Source organism: Anser cygnoides, chromosome 31, assembly GCF_040182565.1.
Source record: "Anser cygnoides isolate HZ-2024a breed goose chromosome 31, Taihu_goose_T2T_genome, whole genome shotgun sequence".
In the NCBI taxonomy this organism is placed as follows: Eukaryota; Metazoa; Chordata; class Aves; order Anseriformes; family Anatidae; genus Anser; species Anser cygnoides.
Window position 1 is genome coordinate 1,655,630 of NC_089903.1, and position 22,159 is coordinate 1,677,788.

General features: G+C 58.2%; 1 protein-coding gene across 1 annotated transcript; it reads right to left on the reverse strand.

Annotated features, from left to right (window-relative positions):
* Positions 1 to 506: 506 nt before the first annotated feature.
* LOC136787807 (COP9 signalosome complex subunit 6-like) lies at positions 507 to 21,852 on the reverse strand. The gene is given in 8 exon segments (XM_066985136.1): positions 507 to 525; positions 1,826 to 1,971; positions 2,678 to 2,725; positions 2,829 to 2,891; positions 2,990 to 3,024; positions 3,027 to 3,077; positions 4,045 to 4,176; positions 21,555 to 21,852. Coding segments are annotated over 8 exon segments (792 nt in total).
* Positions 21,853 to 22,159: the final 307 nt, after the last annotated feature.

The window sequence follows — 22,159 nt, forward strand, 5'->3', positions numbered from 1 at the left end:
GCAATTTTAAGAATAAAAACAGAGTTTAGATTTAAACAATAAACAAAAATAGCTTAGAAACAGATTTTAAATGTAAAAAAAAGAAATTTTAAAACTCTGACGTTCAGGTTCGACAGGAAGATTTTTTTTTATTTTTTTTTCTAACGAAAGGTTTGGATTTTAAACCTAAACTTAAAATTAAATTAGAAATAAATAAATAAACTAGAAATAAATAAATAAACTAGAAATAAATAAATAAACTAGAAATAAATAAACTAGAAATAAACTAGAAATAAACTAGAAATAAGAACATAAACTAGAAATAAGAAAATAAACTAGAAATAAGAAAATAGAAATAAATAAAATAGAAATAGAAAGAAATAAACTAGAAATAAATAAAATAGAAATAAATTAGAAAGAAATAATCTAGAAAGAAATAAAATAGAAATAAATTAGAAAGAAATAAACTAGAAAGAAATAAAATAGAAATAAATTAGAAAGAAATAAATAAAATAGAAATAAATAAATTAGAAATCAATAAATAAACTAGAAATAAATTAGAAATCAATAAATTAGAAATCAATAAATAAATCAGAAATCGGATTTAAATTTTCGGTTAAATTTCGGGTTCGAAGTGAAAAATAACAATTATCCCTTGTGCCCCCCCCCCCCCCCCCGTGGTTTATCCCTTATAACCCCTTATAACACGGGTCACCGTGTCACCACGTCACCGGGTCACCGCGTCACCACATTACACTGTCACCGTGTCACTATGGCACCGTGTCACCCCATTACAGTGTCACCGTGTCAGTGTGTCACCGCGTCACCACGTTACACTGTCACCGTGTCACTATGTCACCATGTCACCACATTACAGTGTCACCGCATCACTATGTCACCATGTCACCCCACAGTGTCACCACGTCACGGTGTCACCGTGTCACCACATTACACTGTCACCGCATCACTATGTCACCGCATTACAGTGTCACTGTGTCACCACGTCACCGGGTCACCATGTTACAGTGTGACTGTGTCACCACGTCACCGTGTCACCACGTTGCATTGTCACCGTGTCATGGTGTCACCATGTCACCGCGTCACGGTGTCACCACGTCACGGTGTCACCGCGTCACGGTGTCACCCCACCTCGCTGTAGCACGTCCCCGTGTCCCCGTGTCAATGTCTTCCCCACGTCACCGTGTCCCCACGTCCCCCCCCATATCTCTGATGCCCCCTTGCCCCCCCCCCCCCGTTGTCCCCCCATGTCCCTGTCCCTGACCCCCCCCCCATGTCCCTGGCCCCCTGCCCCCCCCATAACCCTAATCCCCCCCCCCATGTCCCTGACACCCCCCCTTGTCCCCCTATATCCCCTTCCCTGACCCCCCCCCATGTCCCCAATGCCCCCCCCCTTATCCCCCCACCATGTCCCCAATGCCCCCCCGGCCCCCCCCCCCCCTCATGTCCCTGCCCCCCTGCCCCCCCATAACCCTAATGCCCCCCCTTGCCCCACCCTCCATGTCCCTGACACCCCCCCCATGCCCCCATCCCTGACCCCCCCCCATGTCCCCAGTGCTCCCCCTTGCCCCCCCAGTCCCCCCCCCCCGGTGTCCCCATCCCCTTGCCCCCCCCCCTTACCCTCTCCTTATTCCCCCCCATGTCCCCAGTGCCCCCCGGCCCCCCTCATGTCCCTGGTCCCCTGCCCCCCCCATAACCCTAATGCCCCCCCTCCATGCCCCTGACACCCCCCCATGCCCCCGACACCCCCCCATACCCCATCCCTGACCCCCCCCCATGTCCCCGATGCCCCCCCCTTGCCCCCCCCCCCCGTGTCCCTAGCCCCCACACTGCCCCCCCCCCGCCCCCCCGGCCCCCACCGGTGGAGTTCTCCCCGCTGCCCGTGGCCGTCATCCTGGCCACGTGGTCGACCCCGATGCGCTCGGCCTCCTCGGTGGCCAGGGTGTAGGGCAGCTCCGCGAACAGCATGGTGGCCTGGGGGGGGGTTTATGGAGGGGGGGTTATGGAGGGGGGGGGCACTGCCACGCACCCCCACCCCCACCCCCGACACCCCCAGTCCCACGCTTTGCTCCCCCCCCCCCCCCCCCGTGAGCCGTTTTGGCCCCCAGCCCCGGTTTTTGTTACAGTTCCCGCCCCCCCGCCCAGCCCCATTATCCCCCCCCCAGCCCCATTTGCCCCCCCAGCCCCATTTGCCCCCCAGCCCCATTTGCCCCCCCGGCCCCATTCCTCCCCTGGCCCCATTTCCTCCCCCCAGCCCCATTTCCCCCCCAGCCCCATTTCCCCACCCCACCCCATTTACCCCCCCAGCCCCATTTACCCCTCAGCCTAATTTGCCCCCCACACTGTACCCCATTTCCCCCCCAGCCCCATTAGCCCCCCCACCGAGCCCCATTTGACCCCCCCCCAGCCCCTTTAATGCCCCCAGGCCCCATTTGCCCCCCCAAGCCCCATTTACCCCCTCAGCCCTATTCCCCCCCGCCCCATTTCCCTCCCCCCATTTGCCCCCCCAGCCCCATTTACCCCCCAGCCCAATTCCCCCCGGCCCCATTTGCCCCCCCCCCCCCCATTACCCACCACCACCCCATTTCCCCCAGCCCCATTTACCCCCCGAGCCCCATTTGACCCCCCCCAGCCCCATTAATGCCCCCCGACCCCATTTCCCCCCCCCCCCCCCAATTACCTCCCCATTAATGATGTTGATCACGGACTCGAAAACGCTGACAGGCAGCTGGGCGGGGGGGAGATAATTTGGGGGGGGGGATAATTTAGAGGAGGGGGGCCCCAGAACCCCCCCCCAAAAAAATATCCCCCTAGGCCCCCCCAAAACTCACGTCTGTGTGCTTGGTCATGGGGTTCAGCTTGAGGAAGAGGGGGCTCTCGATGATCTCACACACCTGGGGGGGGGGCAGCACATTTTGGGGGGGTCAGCGTTTTTTTTTTTGGGGGGGGGGGTGTCCCCCAGTTCTGTGCCCCCCCCCGCCCCGAACCCCACCTGCTTGTGGACGTGGATGTCGGAGGGGTCGGGGGGCCGCCGGTCGTGTACCAGCCCAGGAACTCCAGTTCCTTGAAGACCTGCTTAACTGGGAGCAGTGGGACGTGCTGGGGGGGGGGGCACGGGGCAGGACCCCCCCCCCCTACAGCCCCAAATGTGTGTCGTTTCCCCCCCCCCCCCAAGACCCCCTCAGGGGTGACCCCAAGCTTCCCCCAGACCCCTCTGGAGCTCCCCAGGACCCCCCCAACTCCCCCCCCCAGGACCCCTTTGGGACCCCCCAGGACCCCCCCCAAAGCCCCCCCCCAAGACCCCTCTGGGACCCCCCAATCACCCCACACCCATCTCAGGACCCCCCCCCCCACCCCCAGATCCATCTCAGGACCACCCTAACCCCTCGTACCCCTCTCAGCCCCCCCCAGGCCCCCCCCCCAGCCCCCCCCATAGCCATATCAGGCCCCCCCAGGCCCCCTCAGCCCCCCATACTCACCTCAGGACCCCCCAGGACCCCCGTACCCATCCCAAGACCCCCCAGGACCCCTGTACCCACATCAGGGCCCCCCCCAGCCCCCCATACTCACCCCTGGCCCCCCCGTACCCACCTCAGGACCCCAGTAACCCCCACAATCCACCTCAGGCCCCCGTACCCATCTCAGGACCCCCCAGGACCCCTGTATCCATATCAGGGCCCCCCCCAGGTCCCCCAGTCCCCCCATACTCACCTCAGGACCCCCAGGCCCCCCTGTACCCACCTCAGGACCCCAGTAACCCCCATAATCCATCTCAGGCCCCCCGTACCCAACTCAGGACCCCCCCCAGGACCCCCGTACCCATCCCAAGACCCCCCAGGACCCCTGTACCCACATCAGTGCCCCCCAGCCCCCCCATACTCACCCCAGCCCCCCCCCCGTACCCACCTCAGGACCCCAGTAACCCCCCACAATCCATCTCAAGCCCCCGTACCCATCCCAAGACCCCCCCCCCCAGGACCCCCGTACCCCCCAGCCCCCCCCGGCCCCCCCAGCCCCCCCGGCCCCCCCCGCGCCCCCCCCACGCACACTGCTCCTCCTTGGTGTAGTAGTACTCCTTGTCGACCACCACGTGCCCGTCCACCGCGTGCGCCAGCAGCTCGAAGGAGTTCATCACCTCGATGTTGCGCCCCTCCTGCCGCCCGATCAGCGCCCCGATAACTGGGGGGGGGGGGGCTCCGTGTCACGGGGGGCAGAAGTGGGGGCCCCCGGGAGAACGAGGCACTTGGGTGGGGGGGGGACCCCAAAATGCCCCCCCCCAATGATTTAGGGTGAGGGGGGCTCAAAATGCCCCCCAGGGTGTTTTAGGTAAAGGGGGGCCCCAAAATGCCCCCCCAAATCGTTTAGGGTGTGGGGGGGGTCCCAAACAGCGGGATTTAGGGGATTTCCCAAAATTTGGGGTCGGGGGGTGCAGGGGTAAGAAATGTATTTTTTTTAGGGGATTTTCTCCCGAATTTTAAGGGAGGGGAAAACTGCGGGTTTTGGGGGATTTCTCCCCAAAATAAGGGTTGGTTTTTTGGGGGGGGGTAACTGGGGTCACAAATGGGTTTGGGGGAGTTTTCCCCAAATTTGGGGTTTTGAGGGGTCCCAGCAGCAGCTTCGGGGGATTTCACCCCAAAATGGGGGGGGGGGGGCACAAATAGCAGCTTTGGGGGATTCCCCCCCAAATTTGGGGGTCTTTTGGGGGGGGTCCTAAAAGTGACCTCACGGGGAGGGATTTGGGGGATTTTCACCCAAAATTTGGGGTCTGGGGGGAATCCTACAGGCACACCACAAGTTTTGGGGGAAATTCCCCAAATTTGAGGATTTTTGAGGAAATTTCCCCAAACTTAGTGTTTTCTTTGAGGAGGGGGCCCCAAAACGGGGTCGCAAGCAGCGGTTTTGGGGGAATTTCCCTCGATTTTGGGACTTTTGGGGGGATTTCCCCAAATTTGGGGGTTTCAGTGGGGGGGGGGGGGTCTCAAACGTGGGTAACAAAGTGCAGGTTTTGGGCGATTTCCCCCAAAAAGTTTGTTTTTTTTTTTAAGGGGGTGTCCTAGTGCCACCCCCCCCCCCCTTTGTGTCACAAGCAGCAGCTTTTTGGGGCATTTCCCCCAAATTCGGGGCTTTTTGGGGGTCCCTGATTGGAGGGGGGGGGGAAGAGGTTTTGGGGGAATTCCCTGAAATTTTAGGGTTTTTTTCGGGGGGAGGGGTGTCCCAAAACGGGTCACAAGCAGCAGCTTTTGGGGCCGTTTCCCCGGATTTTGGGGCTTTTTTTTTTTGGGGGAGGGGGGATTTCCCTAAATTCTTTTTTGGGGGGCTCATTTGAGGACTCAAATGCCCCCCCCAAGTCATTTAGGGTCAGGGGAACCCCAAAATGCCCCCCCCAATGATTTCGGGTGCCGGGGGGCTCAAAATGCCCCCCAAATCATTTGGGGTGGGAGGGGCCCTACAATGCCCCCCCCCCAAGGCCCTAAAGGTAAGGGGGGACCCCAAAATGCCCCCCCAAATCATTCAGGGTGGGGGTGGGGACCCCAAAATGCCCCCCCAGGGTGTTTTACGTGGGGGGGGCAAAATGCCCCCCCCCAAATCGTTTAGATGGGGGGGGGGGTCCCAAACAGCGGGATTTAGGGGATTTCCCCCAAAATTTGGGGTCGGGGGGCGCAGGGGTAAGAAATGTATTTTTTTTAGGGGATTTTCCCCTGAATTTTAAGGGGGGGGGGCAAAACTGCGGGTTTTGGGGGATTTCTCCCCAAAATAAGGGTTGGTTTTTTTGGGGGGGGGGTAACTGGGGTCACAAATGGGTTTGGGGGAGTTTTCCCCAAATTTGGGGTTTTGAGGGGTCCCAGCAGCAGCTTCGGGGGGATTTCACCCCAAAATGGGGGGGGCACAAATAGCAGCTTTGGGGGATTCCCCCACAAATTTGGGTGTCTCGGGGGGGTCCCCAAAAGTGACGTCACGGGGAGGGATTTGGGGGATTTTCACCCAAAATTTGGGGTCTGGGGGGGGAATCCTACAGGCACACCACAAGCAGCGGTTTTGGGGGAAATTCCCCAAATCTGGGGGTTTTGCTTGGAGGGGGGAGGGGGTGTCCCAAAAGGGGTCGCAAGAAGCGGTTTTGGGGGAATTTCCCCAGATTTTGGGTTTTTGCTGGGGGGGGGGGTCCCCGAAACGGGGTCGCAAGCAGCGGTTTTGGGGGAATTTCCCCCAATTTTGGGACTTTTGGGGAGATTTCCCCAAATTGGGGTTTCGGTGTGGGGGGTCTCAAACGTGGGTAACAAAGTGCAGGTTTTGGGGGATTTCCCCCCAAAAAGTTTGTTTTTTTTTTAAGGGGGTGTCCCCGTGCCCCCCCTTTGTGTCACAAGCAGCAGCTTTTTGGGGCATTTCCCCCAAATTCGGGGCTTTTGGGGGTCCCTGATTGGAGGGGGGGGAAGAGGTTTTTGGGGGGAATTCCCTGAAATTTTAGTGTTTTTTTTCGGGGGGGGGGGTCCCTAAGCGGGTCACAAGCAGCAGCTTTTGGGGCCGTTTCCCCGGATTTTGGGGCCGTTTCCCCGGATTTTGGGGCTTTTTTTTTTTGGGGGGGGGGGGATTTACCTAAATTCTTTTTTGGGGGGCTCATTTGAGGACTCAAATGCCCCCCAAGTCATTTAGGGTCAGGGGGAACCCCAAAATGCCCCCCCCAATGATTTCGGGTGCCGGGGGGCTCAAAATGCCCCCCCCAAATCATTTGGGGTGGGAGGGGCCCTACAATGCCCCCCCCCAAGGCCCTAAAGGTAAGGGGGGACCCCAAAATGCCCCCCAGATCATTCAGGTTGGGGGTGGGGACCCCAAAATGCCCCCCCCAGGGTGTTTTAGGTAAAGGGGGGCCCCAAAATGCCCCCCCCCCAAATCGTTTAGGGTGGGGGGGGGTCCCAAACAGCGGGATTTAGGGGATTTCCCCCAAAATTTGGGGTCGGGGGGGCGCAGGGGTAAGAAATGTATTTTTTTTAGGGGATTTTCCCCCAAATTTTAAGGGGGGGGCAAAACTGCGGGTTTTGGGGGATTTCTCCCCAAAATAAGGGTTGGTTTTTTTGGGGGGGGGGGTAACTGGGGTCACAAATGGGTTTGGGGGAGTTTTCCCCAAATTTGGGGTTTTGAGGGGTCCCAGCAGCAGCTTCGGGGGGATTTCACCCCAAAATGGGGGGGGGGGCACAAATAGCAGCTTTGGGGGATTCCCCCCCAAATTTGGGGGTCTCGGGGGGGGTCCCCAAAAGTGACGTCACGGGGAGGGATTTGGGGGATTTTCACCCAAAATTTGGGGTCTGGGGGGGGGGAATCCTACAGGCACACCACAAGCAGCGGTTTTGGGGGAAATTTCCCAAATTTGTTTTTTTTTTTCGGGGGGGGTCCCTAATTGGGGTCACAAGCAGCGGGTTTCGGGGGAAAATCCCCAAATTTGAGGATTTTTGAGGAAATTTCCCCAAACTTAGTGTTTTCTTTGAGGAGGGGGCCCCTAAACGGGGTCGCAAGCAGCGGTTTTGGGGGAATTTCCCTCGATTTTGGGACTTTTGGGGGGAGTTCCCCAAATATGGGGGGTTTCAGTGAGGGGGGTCTCAAACGTGGGTAACAAAGTGCAGGTTTTGGGCGATTTCCCCCCAAAAAGTTTGTTTTTTTTTACGGGGGTGTCCCCGTGCCCCCCCCTTGCATCACAAGCAGCAGCTTTTTGGGGCATTTCCCCCAAATTCGGGGCTTTTTGGGGGTCCCTGATTGGAGGGGGGAAGAGGTTTTTGGGGGAATTCCCTGAAATTTTAGTGGTTTTTTTCGGGGGGGGGTGTCCCAAAACGGGTCACAAGCAGCAGCTTTTGGGGCCGTTTCCCCGGATTTTGGGGCCGTTTCCCCGGATTTTGGGGCATTTTCCCTGGATTTTGGGGCTTTTTTTGGGGGAGGGGGGATTTCCCTAAATTCTTTTTGGGGGGGCTCATTTGAGGACTCAAATGCCCCCCCCCAAGTCATTTAGGGTCAGGGGGAACCCCAAAATGCCCCCCCCAATGATTTCGGGTGCCGGGGGCTCAAAATGCCCCCCCAAATCATTTGGGGTGGGAGGGGCCCTACAATGCCCCCCCCAAGGCCCTAAAGGTAAGGGGGGACCCCAAAATGCCCCCCCCCAAATCATTCAGGGTGGGGTGGGGACCCCAAAATGCCCCCCCAGGGTGTTTTACGTGGGGGGGGGGGGGCAAAATGCCCCCCCCCAAATCGTTTAGATGGGGGGGGGGTCCCAAACAGCGGGATTTAGGGGATTTCCCCCAAAATTTGGGGTCGGGGGGCGCAGGGGTAAGAAATGTATTTTTTTTAGGGGATTTTCCCCCGAATTTTAAGGGGGGGCAAAACTGCGGGTTTTGGGGGATTTCTCCCCAAAATAAGGGTTGGTTTTTTTTTGGGGGGGGGGTAACTGGGGTCACAAATGGGTTTGGGGGAGTTTTCCCCAAATTTGGGGTTTTGAGGGGTCCCAGCAGCAGCTTCGGGGGATTTCACCCCAAAATGGGGGGGGGGGGCACAAATAGCAGCTTTGGGGGATTCCCCCAAATTTGGGGGTCTTTTGGGGGGGGTCCCCAAAAGTGACGTCACGGGGAGGGATTTTGGGGGATTTTCACCCAAAATTTGGGGTCTGGGGGGGAATCCTACAGGCACACCACAAGTTTTGGGGGAAATTCCCCAAATTTGGGGGTTTTGCTGGGGGGGGTCCCTAAAGGGGCCACAAGCAGTGGTTTTGGGGGAATTTCCCCCGATTTTGGGACTTTTGGGGCATTTCCCCCAAATTTGGGGCTTTTTGGGGGTCCCTGATTGGGGGGGGAAGAGGTTTTTGGGGGGAATTCCCTGAAATTTAAGTGTTTTTTTTCGGGGGGGGGGGGTGTCCCAAAACGGGTCACAAGCAGCAGCTTTTGGGGCCATTTCCCCGGATTTTGGGGCCGTTTCCCCGGATTTTGGGGCTTTTTTTTTTTTTTTGGGGGGGGGATTTCCCTAAATTTTTTTTTTTGGGGGGCTCATTTGAGGACTCCCCCCCCCCCTTATTGGGGGGGGCGCTCATTTGGTGCCCCCCTTCTGATTCTTTTTGGGGGCGGGGAGGGCTCACATATGGCCCCCTATTTTGGGGCTAAAATACCCCCCCGGGTGTTTAAGGGAGGGGGGACCCCAGAATCCCCCCCAAATTATTTAGGGTGCGGGTGGGGGTCCCAAAATGTCCCCCTCCAATGATTTAGGGTCGGGGGGGGCTCAAAATGCCCCCCCAAATCATTTGGGGTGGGAGGGGGGTCCCAAACAGCGGGATTTAGGGGATTTCCCCAAAATTTGGGGTCGGGGGGGGCGCAGGGGTAAGAAATGTATTTTTTTTAGGGGATTTTCACCCAAATTTTAAGGGGGGGGCAAAACTGCGGGTTTGGGGGGATTTCTCCCCAAAATAGGGGTTTGTTTTTTTTTTGGGGGGGGGGTAACTGGGGTCACAAATGGGTTTGGGGGAGTTTTCCCCAAATTTGGGGTTTTGAGGGGTCCCAGCAGCAGCTTCGGGGGGATTTCACCCCAAAATGGGGGGGGGGGGGCACAAATAGCAGCTTTGGGGGATTCCCCCCAAATTTGGGGGTCTTTTGGGGGGGGTCCCCAAAAGTGACGTCACGGGGAGGGATTTGGGGGGATTTTCACCCAAAATTTGGGGTCGGGGGGGAATCCTACAGGCACACCACAAGCAGCGGTTTTGGGGGAAATTTCCCAAATTTGGTTTTTTTTTCGGGGGTCCCTAATTGGGGTCACAAGCAGCGGGTTTCGGGGAAAATCCCCAAATTTGAGGATTTTTGAGGAAATTTCCCCAAACTTAGTGTTTTCTTTGAGGAGGGGGCCCCAAAACGGGGTCGCAAGCAGCGGTTTTGGGGGAATTTCCCTCGATTTTGGGACTTTTGGGGGATTTCCCCAAATTTGGGGGGTTTCAGTGGGGGTAGGGGGTCTCAAACGTGGGTAACAAAGTGCAGGTTTTGGGCGATTTCCCCCCAAAAAGTTTGTTTTTTTTTAAGGGGGTGTCCCCGTGCCCCCCCCTTTGCGTCACAAGCAGCAGCTTTTTGGGGCATTTCCCCCAAATTCGGGGCTTTTGGTGGGTCCCTGATTGGAGGGGGGGGGGAAGAGGTTTTGGGGGGAATTCCCTGAAATTTTAGTGTTTTTTTCGGGGGGGGGGGGGTCCCAAAACGGGTCACAAGCAGCAGCTTTTGGGGCCGTTTCCCGGATTTTGGGGCCGTGCCCCGGATTTTGGGGCCGTTTCCCCGGATTTTGGGGCCGTTTGCCCGGATTTTGGGGCTTTTTTTTGGGGGGGGGGGGGATTTCCCTAAATTCTTTTTTGAGGGGGCTCATTTGAGGACTCCCCCCCCTTTTGGGTGCCCCCCCAAATCCGCCCCCCCCCCCGCCTCGTCTGTGCCTCTCCCGCCTCGTCTGTGCCCCCCCCCCAAATTTTTTGGGGGTGGGGGCTGTTTTCGGGGCCCCCCACCCCAAAAAAAAAACACGGTGGGGTCAGGGAGGGAGCGGCGTTTATGTACAGGCGGGGGGGGGCAGAAGTGGGGGGCCCCCCGGGAGAACGAGGCACTTGGGTGGGGGGGGGGGACCCCAAAATGCCCCCCCCCCAATGATTTAGTGTGCGGGGGGGCTCAAAATGCCCCCCCAAATCATTTAGGGTGGGGGGATCCCTAAAATCGTCCCACGATGATTTAGGGTGAGGGGGGCCCTAAAATGCCCCCCAGGGTGTTTTAGGTAGGGGGGGCCCCAGAATCCACCCCCCAGATCGTTTAGGGTGCGGGTGGGGGTCCCAAAAATCTGCCCCCAATGATTTACGGGGGGGGTCCTCAAAATCCCCCCAATCATTTGGGGTGGGGGCCCTACAATGCCCCCCCCACCCCGCAGGCCCTAAAGGTAAGGGGGGACCCCAAAATGCCCCCCAAATCGTTTAGGGTGGGGGGGGTCCCAAGCAGCGGGATTTAGGGGATTTCCCCCAAATTTTAAGGGGAGGGGCGCAGGGGTAAGAAATGTATTTTTTTAGGGGATTTTCCCCCAAATTTTAAGGGGGGGGCAAAACTGCGGGTTTTGGGGATTTCTCCCCAAAATAAGGGTTGGTTTTTTGGGGGGGGGGTAACTGGGGTCACAAATGGGTTTGGGGGAGTTTTCCCCAAATTTGGGGTTTTGAGGGGTCCCAGCAGCAGCTTCGGGGGATTTCACCCCAAAATGGGGGGGGGGGCACAAATAGCAGCTTTGGGGGATTCCCCCCAAATTTGGGGGTCTCGGGGGGTCCCCAAAAGTGACGTCACGAGGAGGGATTTGGGGGATTTTCACCCAAAATTTGGGGTCTGGGGGAATCCTACAGGCACACCACAAGCAGCGGTTTTGGGGGAAATTCCCCAAATTTGGGGGTTTTGCTTGGAGGGGGAGGGGGTGTCCCAAAAGGGGTCGCAAGAAGCGGTTTTGGGGGAATTTCCCCAGATTTTGGGTTTTTGCTGAGGGGGGGGTCCCCGAAACGGGGTCACAAGCAGCGGTTTTGGGGGAATTTCCCCCAATTTTGGGACTTTTGGGGAGATTTCCCCAAATTGGGGGGTTTCGGTGTGGGGGGGTCTCAAACGTGGGTAACAAAGTGCAGGTTTTGGGGGATTTCCCCCAAAAGTTTTTGTTTTTTTCTTTTTGGGGGGTGTCCCTGTGCGCCCCCCTTGCGTCACAAGCAGCAGCTTTTGGGGCCGTTTCCCCGGATTTTGGGGCATTTTCCCTGGATTTTGGGGCTTTTTTTTTGGGGGGAGGGGGATTTCCCTAAATTCTTTTTTGGGGGGGGCTCATTTGAGGACTCAAATGCCCCCCCCAAGTCATTTAGGGTCAGGGGGAACCCGAAAATGCCCCCCAATGATTTCGGGTGCCGGGGGCTCAAAATGCCCCCCAAATCATTTGGGGTGGGAGGGGCCCTACAATGCCCCCCCCCAAGGCCCTAAAGGTAAGGGGGACCCCAAAATGCCCCCCCAAATCGTTTAGATGGGGGGGGGGGTCCCAAACAGCGGGATTTAGGGGATTTCCCCCAAAATTTGGAGTCGGGGGGCGCAGGGGTAAGAAATGTATTTTTTTTAGGGGATTTTCCCCCGAATTTTAAGGGGGGCAAAACTGCGGGTTTTGGAGGATTTCTCCCCAAAATAAGGGTTGTTTTTTTTTGGGGGGTAACTGGGGTCACAAATGGGTTTGGGGGAGTTTTCCCCAAATTTGGGGTTTTGAGGGGTCCCAGCAGCAGCTTCGGGGGATTTCACCCCAAAATGGGGGGGGGGGGCACAAATAGCAGCTTTGGGGGATTCCCCCCAAATTTGGGGGTCTCGGGGGGGTCCTAAAAGTGACCTCACGAGGAGGGATTTGGGGGATTTTCACCCAAAATTTGGGGTCTGGGGGGGGAATCCTACAGGCACACCACAAGCAGCGGTTTTGGGGGAAATTTCCCAAATTTGTTTTTTTTTTCGGGGGGGTCCCTAATTGGGGTCACAAGCAGCGGGTTTCGGGGGAAAATCCCCAAATTTGAGGATTTTTGAGGAAATTTCCCCAAACTTAGTGTTTTCTTTGAGGAGGGGGCCCCTAAACGGGGTCGCAAGCAGCGGTTTTGGGGGAATTTCCCTCGATTTTGGGACTTTTGGGGGAGTTCCCCAAATATGGGGGTTTCAGTGAGGGGGGGGGTCTCAAACGTGGGTAACAAAGTGCAGGTTTTGGGCGATTTCCCCCCAAAAAGTTTGTTTTTTTAAGGGGGTGTCCCCGTGCCCCCCCCCCTTTGCGTCACAAGCAGCAGCTTTTTGGGGCATTTCCCCCAAATTCGGGGCTTTTTGGGGGTCCCTGATTGGAGGGGGGAAGAGGTTTTTGGGGGAATTCCCTGAAATTTTAGTGGTTTTTTTCGGGGGGGGGGGGGTGTCCCAAAACGGGTCACAAGCAGCAGCTTTTGGGGCCGTTTCCCCGGATTTTGGGGCCGTTTCCCCGGATTTTGGGGCTTTGGGGTCCGGGAGGGAGCGGCGTTTATGTACAGGCGGGGGGGGCAGAAGTGGGGGGGCCCCCGGGAGAACGAGGCACTTGGGTGGGGGGGACCCCAAAATGCCCCCCCCCAATGATTTAGGGTGAGGGGGGACCCCAAAATGCCCCCCCCAGGGTGTTTTAGGTAAAGGGGGGCCCCAAAATGCCCCCCCAAATCGTTTAGGGTGTGGGGGGGTCCCAAACAGCGGGATTTAGGGGATTTCCCCAAAATTTGGGGTCGGGGGGCGCAGGGGTAAGAAATGTATTTTTTTTAGGGGATTTTCCTCTAAATTTTAAGGGGGGGCAAAACTGCGGGTTTTGGGGGATTTCTCCCCAAAATAAGGGTTGGTTTTTTGGGGGGGGGTAACTGGGGTCACAAATGGGTTTGGGGGAGTTTTCCCCAAATTTGGTATTTTGAGGGGTCCCAGCAGCAGCTTCGGGGGATTTCACCCCAAAATGGGGGGGGGGGGCACAAATAGCAGCTTTGGGGGATTCCCCCCAAATTTTGGGGTCTCGGGGGGGGGGGGTCCTAAAAGTGACCTCACGGGGAGGGATTTGGGGGATTTTCACCCAAAATTTGGGGTCTGGGGGGAATCCTACAGGCACACCACAAGCAGCGGTTTTGGGGGAAATTCCCCAAATTTGGGGGTTTTGCTTGGAGGGGGAGGGGGTGTCCCAAAAAGGGGTCGCAAGAAGCGGTTTTGGGGGAATTTCCCCAGATTTTGGTTTTTTGCTGAGGGGGGGGTCCCCGAAACGGGGTCACAAGCAGCGGTTTTGGGGGAATTTCCCCCGATTTTGGGACTTTTGGGGAGATTTCCCCAAATTGGGGGGTTTCGGTGTGGGGGGTCTCAAACGTGGGTAACAAAGTGCAGGTTTTGGGGGATTTCCCCCAAAAGTTTTTGTTTTTTTCTTTTTGGGGGGTGTCCCTGTGCGCCCCCCCTTTGCGTCACAAGCAGCAGCTTTTGGGGCCGTTTCCCCAAATTTGGGGCTTTTGGGGGTCCCAGATTGGAGGGGGGGGGGGAAGAGGTTTTTGGGGGAATTCCCTGAAATTTTAGTGGTTTTTTTCGGGGGGGGAGGGGGTGTCCCAAAACGGGTCACAAGCAGCAGCTTTTGGGGCCGTTTCCCCGGATTTTGGGGCCGTTTCCCCGGGTTTTGGGGCTTTTCTTTTTGGGGGGGCGGATTTCCCTAAATTCTTTTTTGGGGGGGGCTCATTTGAGGACTCCCCCCCTTTTGGGTGCCCCCCCCCCAAATTCCCCCCCGCCTCGTCTGTGCCCCCCGCCTCGTCTGTGCCCCCCCAAATTTTTGGGGGGTGGGGGCTGTTTTCGGGGCCCCCCACCCCAAAAAAAACCACGGTGGGGTCAGGGAGGGAGCGGCGTTTATGTACAGGCGGGGGGGGGCAGACGTGGGGGGGCCCCCCGGGAGAACGAGGCACTTGGGTGGGGGGGGGGACCCCAAAATGCCCCCCCCCAGGGTGTTTTAGGTAAAGGGGGGCCCCAAAAATGCCCCCCCCCAAATCGTTTAGGGTGTGGGGGGGTCCCAAACAGCGGGATTTAGGGGATTTGCCCCAAAATTTGGGGTCGGGGGGGCGCAGGGGTAAGAAATGTATTTTTTTTAGGGGATTTTCCCCCAAATTTTTAGGGGGGGGGCAAAACTGCGGGTTTTGGGGGATTTCTCCCCAAAATAAGGGTTGGTTTTTTTGGGGGGGTAACTGGGGTCACAAATGGGTTTGGGGGAGTTTTCCCCAAATTTGGGGTTTTGAGGGGTCCCAGCAGCAGCTTCGGGGGGATTTCACCCCAAAATGGGGGGGGGGGGCACAAATAGCAGCTTTGGGGGATTCCCCCAATTTGGGGGTCTTTTGGGGGGGGGGTCCTAAAAGTGACGTCACGGGGAGGGATTTGGGGGATTTTCACCCAAAATTTGGGGTCTGGGGGGAATCCTACAGGCACACCACAAGCAGCGGTTTTGGGGGAAATTCCCCAAATTTGGGGGTTTTGCGGGGGGGGGGGGTGTCCCAAAAGGGGTCGCAAGCGGCGGGTTTTGGGGGAATTTCCCCAGATTTTGGGTTTTTGCTGGGGGGGGGTCCCCGAAACGGGGCCACAAGCAGTGGTTTTGGGGGAATTTCCCCCGATTTTGGGACTTTTGGGGGGATTTCCCCAAATTTGGGTGGGGTTTCAGTGGGGGGGGGTCTCAAACGTGGGTAACAAAGTGCAGGTTTTGGGCGATTTCCCCCCAAAAGTTTTTGTTTTTCTTTTTAAGGGGGTGTCCCCGTGCCCCCCCCCCTTTGTGTCACAAGCAGCAGCTTTTTGGGGCCGTTTCCCCGGATTTTGGGGCCATTTCCCCGGATTTTGGGGCCGTTTCCCCGGATTTTGGGGCCGTTTCCCCAAATGTTGGGGCCGTTTCCCCAAATTTTGTTTTTATTTTTTTTGTTTGTTTGTTTTTGGGGGTGGGGATTTCCCTAAATTCTGTTTTTTGGGGGTCTCATTTGAGCCCCCCCTTACTGGGGGCGCTCATTTGGTGTCCCCTTTCCGGTTCTTTCGGGGGGGGGGTCTCACATATGGCCCCCCTCCAATTTTGGGGGAGGGGTCACATTTGAGCCCCCCCTCAAATTTCTTTGGGGGGCTCATTTGGGACCCACCGTCAATTTATTTTGGGGGGGAGCTCTTTTGGTGCCCCCCTCCATATTTTCAGGGGGTGGGGGTCATTTGGGGCCCCCCTTAAATATTTTATGGGGGGGTCTTGAGGCCCCCTCAGATTTTCGGGGGGTCTCATTTGGGGCCCCTCCCCTCCATATTTTGGGGGGAAGGCGTGTTCATTGGGTTCCCCCCTCAAGATTTTTATGGTGGGGGGGCCTCAGTTGGGACCCCCTCTCTTTATTTTGGGGGGGCCTATCTGAGGACCCCCTCCCGATTTCTTTTGGGGGGGGCCTCTCACTTGCCCCCCCTTTTTCGGGGGGGGGCGCCCTCAGTCGGGCTCCTCGTCGCCGCCCCCTCCCCCAGGCGCCGCAGCTCGGTGCTGGCCTTGTCCTCGCCGCGCCCCCCGGCAGCAGCAGCAGGGGGGGGGGTCCCGGGGGGGCCGCCCCCCCCCCCTCGCTGAAGGGGCGCCCCCGCGTCTCGGGCAGCCGCAGGAAGGTGAAGAGGGCGAAGCCCCCAGCAGCGCCCCGAAGAACAGGAACACGAAGGGGCCCAGCGCCCGCTGGGGGGGGATTTGGGGGGGGGGCGTTGGGGGGGGCCTTGGGGTGCGGGGGCCCCCCCGGGGCGTTTGGCCCCCAGAGAGGGGCTTCCCCCCCGTAACCCCCAAATTGTCCCCTGTTGCCCTCCGTCCCATTGTCTGCCCCCCATTACTGACCCCCCCACCCCAAAACCCCCCCATTGCCCCCCCACCCCAAACCCCCCCATTATTGCCCCCCCATTGCCCCCCCACCCCGTAACCCCCTATTGCCCCCATTACTGACCCCCCCACCCCAACCCCCATTATTGCCCCCCATTGCCTCTCCAATTATTGCCCCCCCTCAGTTACCCCCTTAAATGTCCCATTATTGCCCCCCCATAACCACCCCCATTATTGTCCCCCATTGCCCCCCGACCCCATAACCCCAAATTCCCCCCCCCCCGGTCTCCTTTGGGTGCCCCCCCCCAAATTCCCCCCCTCTCTTTTGGGTCCCCGCCCCCCCTTTTTGGGTGCCCCCCCCCGCCCATTTGGGTGCCCCCCCCCCCCCCCAAATCTCCCCCCCTTTTGTGCCTCCCCCAAGTGATCCCACCACCACCACGGGGGGGGGCACAAGGAGGGCAGCGCCCCCCGCCTCGTCTGTGCCCCCCCGCCTCGTCTGTGCCCCCCCGCCTCGTCTGTGCCCCCCCCCAAATTTTTGGGGGGGTGGGGGCTGTTTTCGGGGCCCCCCCACCCCAAAAAAAAACCACGGTGGGGTCAGGGAGGGAGCGGCGTTTATGTACAGGCGGGGGGGGGGCAGAAGTGGGGGGGCCCCCCCGGGAGAACGAGGCACTTGGGTGGGGGGGGGACCCCAAAATGCCCCCCCGACGTCATTTGGGGTGGGGGGAGCCCTAAAATGCCCCCCCCGAGGTGCTTAAGGTAAGGGGGGGACCCCAAAATGCCCCCCCCAATGATTTAGGGTGCGGGGGGGGGCTCAAAATGCCCCCCTCCAATGATTTAGGGTCGGGGGGGGGCTCAAAATGCCCCCCCCAGGGTGTTTAAGGGAAGGGGGGACCCCAGAATCCCCCCCCCCAAATTATTTAGGGTGGGGGGTGGGGGTCCCAAAAATCTGCCCCCAATGATTTAGCGGGGGGGGGGGGGGGGGGTCCTCAAAATCCCCCCCCCAAATCATTTGGGGTGGGAGGGGCCCTACAATGCCCCCCCCCCACCCCGCAGGCCCTAAAGGTAAGGGGGGGGGACCCCAAAATGCCCCCCCCAGGGTGTTTTAGGTAAGGGGGGGGGGGGGGCCCAAAATGCCCCCCCCAAATCGTTTAGGGTGCGGGGGGGGGGTCCCAAACGGGGGGGGGGGGGGGTTGTGTCCCAAAACGGGTCACAAGCAGCAGGCCGTTTCCCCGGCTTTTGGGGCTTTTGTTTTGGGGGGGGGGGATTTCCCGAAATTCTTTTTTGGGGGGCTCATTTGAGGACTCCCCCCCCCTTATTGGGGGGGGGGCGCTCATTTGGTGCCCCCCTTCTGGTTCTTTTTGGGGGGGGAGGAGGGCTCAAATATGGCCCGCTATTTTGGGGCTAAACTACCCCCCCCGGGTGTTTAAGGGAGGGGGGGACCCCAGAATCCCCCCCCCCAAATTATTTAGGGGTGCGGGGGGACCCCAAAATGCCCCCCCCAAATCATTCACTTGGGGGGGGGGTCTCAAAATGCCCCCCCCCAGGGTGTTTAAGGGAAGGGGGGCACCCCAGAATCCCCCCCCCCCCAAATTATTTAGGGTGTGGGTGGGGGTCCCAAAAATCTGCCCCCAATGATTTGGGGGGGGGGGGTCCTCAAAATGCCCCCCCCGAAATCATTTGGGGTGGGAGGGGCCCTACAATGCCCCCCCCCAAGGCCCTAAAGGTAAGGGGGGGGACCCCAAAATGCTCCCCCCAGGGTGTTTTAGGTAAGGGGGGGGCCCCAAAAAGGGGCCTCAAGCAGCGGTTTTGGGGGAATTTCCCTCGATTTTGGGACTTTTGGGGAGATTTCCCAAAATTTGGGGGGTTTCGGTGTGTGGGGGGGGGTCTCAAACGTGGGTAACAAAGTGCAGGTTTTGGGCGATTTCCCCCCAAAAGTTTATGGTTTTTTCTTTTTGGGGGGTGTCCCCGTGCCCCCCCCCCTTTGCGTCACAAGCAGCAGCTTTTGGGGGCATTTCCCCCAAATTTGGGGCTTTTGGGGGGTCCCTGATTGGAGGCGGGGGGGGGGGGGGAAGAGGTTTTTGGGGGGAATTCCCTGAACTTTTAGTGTTTTTTTTTCGGGGGGGGGGGGGCGGTGTCCCTAAGCGGGGTCACAAGCAGCAGCTTTTGGGGCCGTTTCCCCGGATTTTGGGGCCGTTTCCCCGGATTTTGGGGCTTTTTTTTGGGGGGGGGGGATTTCCCTAAATTCTTTTTTAGGGGGGCTCATTTGAGGACTCCCCCCCCCCCCTTTTGGGTGCCCCCCCCCAAATTCCCCCACCCCCCTTTTGGGTGCCCCCCCCCCCCAAATTCCCCCCCCCCCCGCCTCGTCTGTGCCCCCCCCCCCAAATTTTTTGGGGGGTGGGGGGCTGTTTTCGTGGCCCCCCCACCCCAAAAAAAACCACGGTGGGGTCCGGGAGGGAGCGGCGTTTATGTACAGGCGGGGGGGGGGGCAGAAGTGGGGGGGCCCCCCCGGGAGAACGAGGCACTTGGGTGGGGGGGGGCCCCAAAATGCCCCCCCCAAATCATTTAGGGTGGGGGGGGGTCCCTAATATCGTCCCACGATGATTTAGGGTGAGGGGGGGCCCCAAAATGCCCCCCCCCAGGGTGTTTTAGGTAAGGGGGGGGCCCTAAAATGCCCCCCCCCCAAATCGTTTAGGGTGGGGGGGGGGTCCCAAACAGCGGGATTTAGGGGATTTCCCCCAAAATTTGGGGTCGGGGGGGTGCAGGGGTAAGAAATGTATTTTTTTTTTAGGGGATTTTCCCCCAAATTTTAAGGGGGGGGGGGCAAAACTGCGGGTTTTGGGGGATTTCTCCCCAAAATAAGGGTTTGTTTTTTTTTGGGGGGGGGGGTAACTGGGGTCACAAATGGGTTTGGGGGAGTTTTCCCCAAATTTGGGGTTTTGCGGGGTCCCAGCAGCAGCTTCGGGGGGATTTCACCCCAAAATGGGGGGGGGGGGCACAAATAGCAGCTTTGGGGGATTCCCCCCCAAATTTGGGGGTCTCGGGGGGGGGTCCCCAAAAGTGACGTCACGGGGAGGGATTTGGGGGATTTTCACCCAAAATTTGGGGTCTGGGGGGGGGGAATCCTACAGGCACACCACAAGCAGCGTTTTTTCGGGGAAATTCCCCAAATTTGGGGATTTTTGAGGAAATTTCCCCAAACTTAGTGTTTTCTTTGAGGAGGGGGCCCCAAAACGGGGTCTCAAGCAGCGGTTTTGGGGGAAATTCCCCAAATTTGGGGGTTTTGCTGGGGGGGGGGGTCCCCGAAAAGGGGCCACAAGCAGTGGTTTTGGGGGAATTTCCCCCGATTTTGGGACTTTTGGGGAGATTTCCCCAAATTTGGGGGGTTTCAGTGTGGGGGGCGTCTCAAACGTGGGTAACAAAGTGCAGGTTTTGGGCGATTTCCCCCCAAAACGTTTTGGTTTTTTTTTAAGGGGGTGTCCCCGTGCCCCCCCCCCCTTTGTGTCACAAGCAGCAGCTTTTTGGGGCCGTTTCCCCCAAATTTGGGGCTTTTTGGGGAAATTTCCCCAAACTTAGTGTTTTCTTTGAGGAGGGGGCCCCAAAATGGGGTCACAAGCGGTGGGTTTTGGGGGAATTTCCCCCAAAACTTGTGGTGTGCCTGTAGGATTCCCCCCCCCAGCAGCTTCCTCAGAAGGGCAGAGGCCCACCACAGGGCAAATCTGCAGGCGGAGGCCAAGCAGGAGACCTGGGCCGAGCAAAGGCAGCCAAAGGCTGGAGGTTCGGAGGGGAAGGAGCAGAGAAATTTCTCTGTGAAGCGAAAATGCTGAAGACAGCTGCAGGAAGGCGTTCCCACCCACGAGAGGCCACCACGCTGACAGTCCCCTGTCATAACCGTACTATCGCCAGCGAGCTCGGAGGCCAGCCTCCCCGAGGCACCCACCTACAACGTCTTTAAACTACAGCCACCGAGAGGCGAGGCAGCGCAGCTGCTAAAATCGAGGCCCGAGTCTTTCTGGTCGCTGATGAAAGAACCTCAGAAGAAGGTGCTGTCAGCACACAGCACAAAGAGCCCCCAGCCGCTGCCACCGCTGTGCGAAGCGCCCGTGTCACTGCAGCCCCATCCACCAAAGGGCAGACCAGGGATCACCAGGACGGAGAGGCCCCTGGCCACACTGATCAGGGCTTGCAGTGCCCTGAGGAGAGATCGTTCCTCTGGAGGTGGCCGGACAGGTATGGGATTCGAAGAACCATAGGAGCATTTAGGTTGGAAAAGACCTCTGACTGTTGATCAAGTGTTGATCGGAGTTGATCAAGTCCAACCGTGAACCTAGCACTGCCAAGTCTGCCACTAAACGATGTCTGTAAGCAGCAGATCCCCACATCTTTTGAATACCTCCAGTGATGGCGACTCAGCAACATCCCCGGGCCCCTGTTCCAATGCCCTACAAGGCTTTCAGTGAAGAAATGTTTCCTAATATCCAACCTTAACCTCCCCTGGTGCAACTTGAGGCCATTTCCTTGGCCTGTTGCTTGTTGTGTGGGAGAAGAGACCGATCCCTACCCTGCTCCAACCTCCTTTGAGGCGGTGGCAGGGAGAAGCTGTAGGTTCACATTTGAGTCACTGCTGGGTGCTGTCTCCTTGTAGGAAGGCAGAGTTTTGGGGGCAGTGGGGGCTGTTGGGAGCCCCCTCGGTGCTGGTCGATGGAATGGCTGCGTTCCCTGCAGCCGTTAGACACAAGTCCCTCCTTTTGCAGTGCTGTCCTCCCTTCTGCTGACACGCAGACACACCAGGCCACGTCTCCTGTCAGCGCGGGGAAGGCCTAACAAAGCAGGAGGCTGCTCACGGGCCAGAGGGGGAGAGGGTTTGTCTGCAGCTGGGTGCTGCTTTGGAGGCGTGTTGGGAAGAGAAGGGCTTTTTGGGTGGGCCTGGCAGAGCTTAGGAGCAAAACCCTGCTGCTGGCCGGGGTCTGGTGAAGGGGTAAAGAGAGGGAGGGAAATGGCGGCCCTGCCCTCGCTGTTGTGGCCTGAAGCCATGCCCGGGGTCTGCGTGGGGGCAAAGAGCTCCAAAAAGTGGCAGTGCTGACTCAGAGGCGTTTCTCTTGTTTTCCAGAGATCCATCAGTCTTTGGACCACAAGGAGCGAGATGGAGGAAAACATGAGGAATGTTTTGTGAAAGATGGCTGAGTTCTCATTTGTTCACAATGCGGTCTCACCGGTATCAGCATGAAGCTTTCCATCTGGGCTGTGGCTCTGCAATCGGCCCAAGCCGTGCTGGAAGCGGGGCCATGTCAGGGACATTCCCCTGGGACATTTTTGCTCTGCGGGATCTTTTTCATGGCCTCTCCGGGAAGGAACCCCCCTTGTTGGCAGCGGCAGACAGGGAGCAGAGACCGCCTGAGCTTCCACCCTAAGGGAGAAGGGAAGGCAGGCGAGCAAGGCAGAGCCGAGCTGAGCTGGGCCAGGGTTTCCCCTCCAGCCTGGAGGAGTTCCAGGTGCTGGTTCTTCCTCCATTTCCCCTCCTCAGGCCGTGTCCCGGCGGCCATGCCGGGGGACTCCATCTCCCAGCGAGCCGCAGGGCCGTGAGCAGGGGCACTGGTGCTGAGGGCGCCGCCCAGCCGCCATGCGGGGGGCCTGCAGAAACAGGGGAGCCTTTTGGCTCCAGTGACCGGCCTCCAGCTGGATTTAACCCCATTCACCGCGACTCTTTGGGCCCAGTTTTTAACCCAACGAAGCGTACACCCGTCCAGGCCTCGAGCAGCCATTTTCTCCAGGAGAATGCTGTGGGAAATGGGGTCAAAAGCCCTACTGAAGGCTAGGT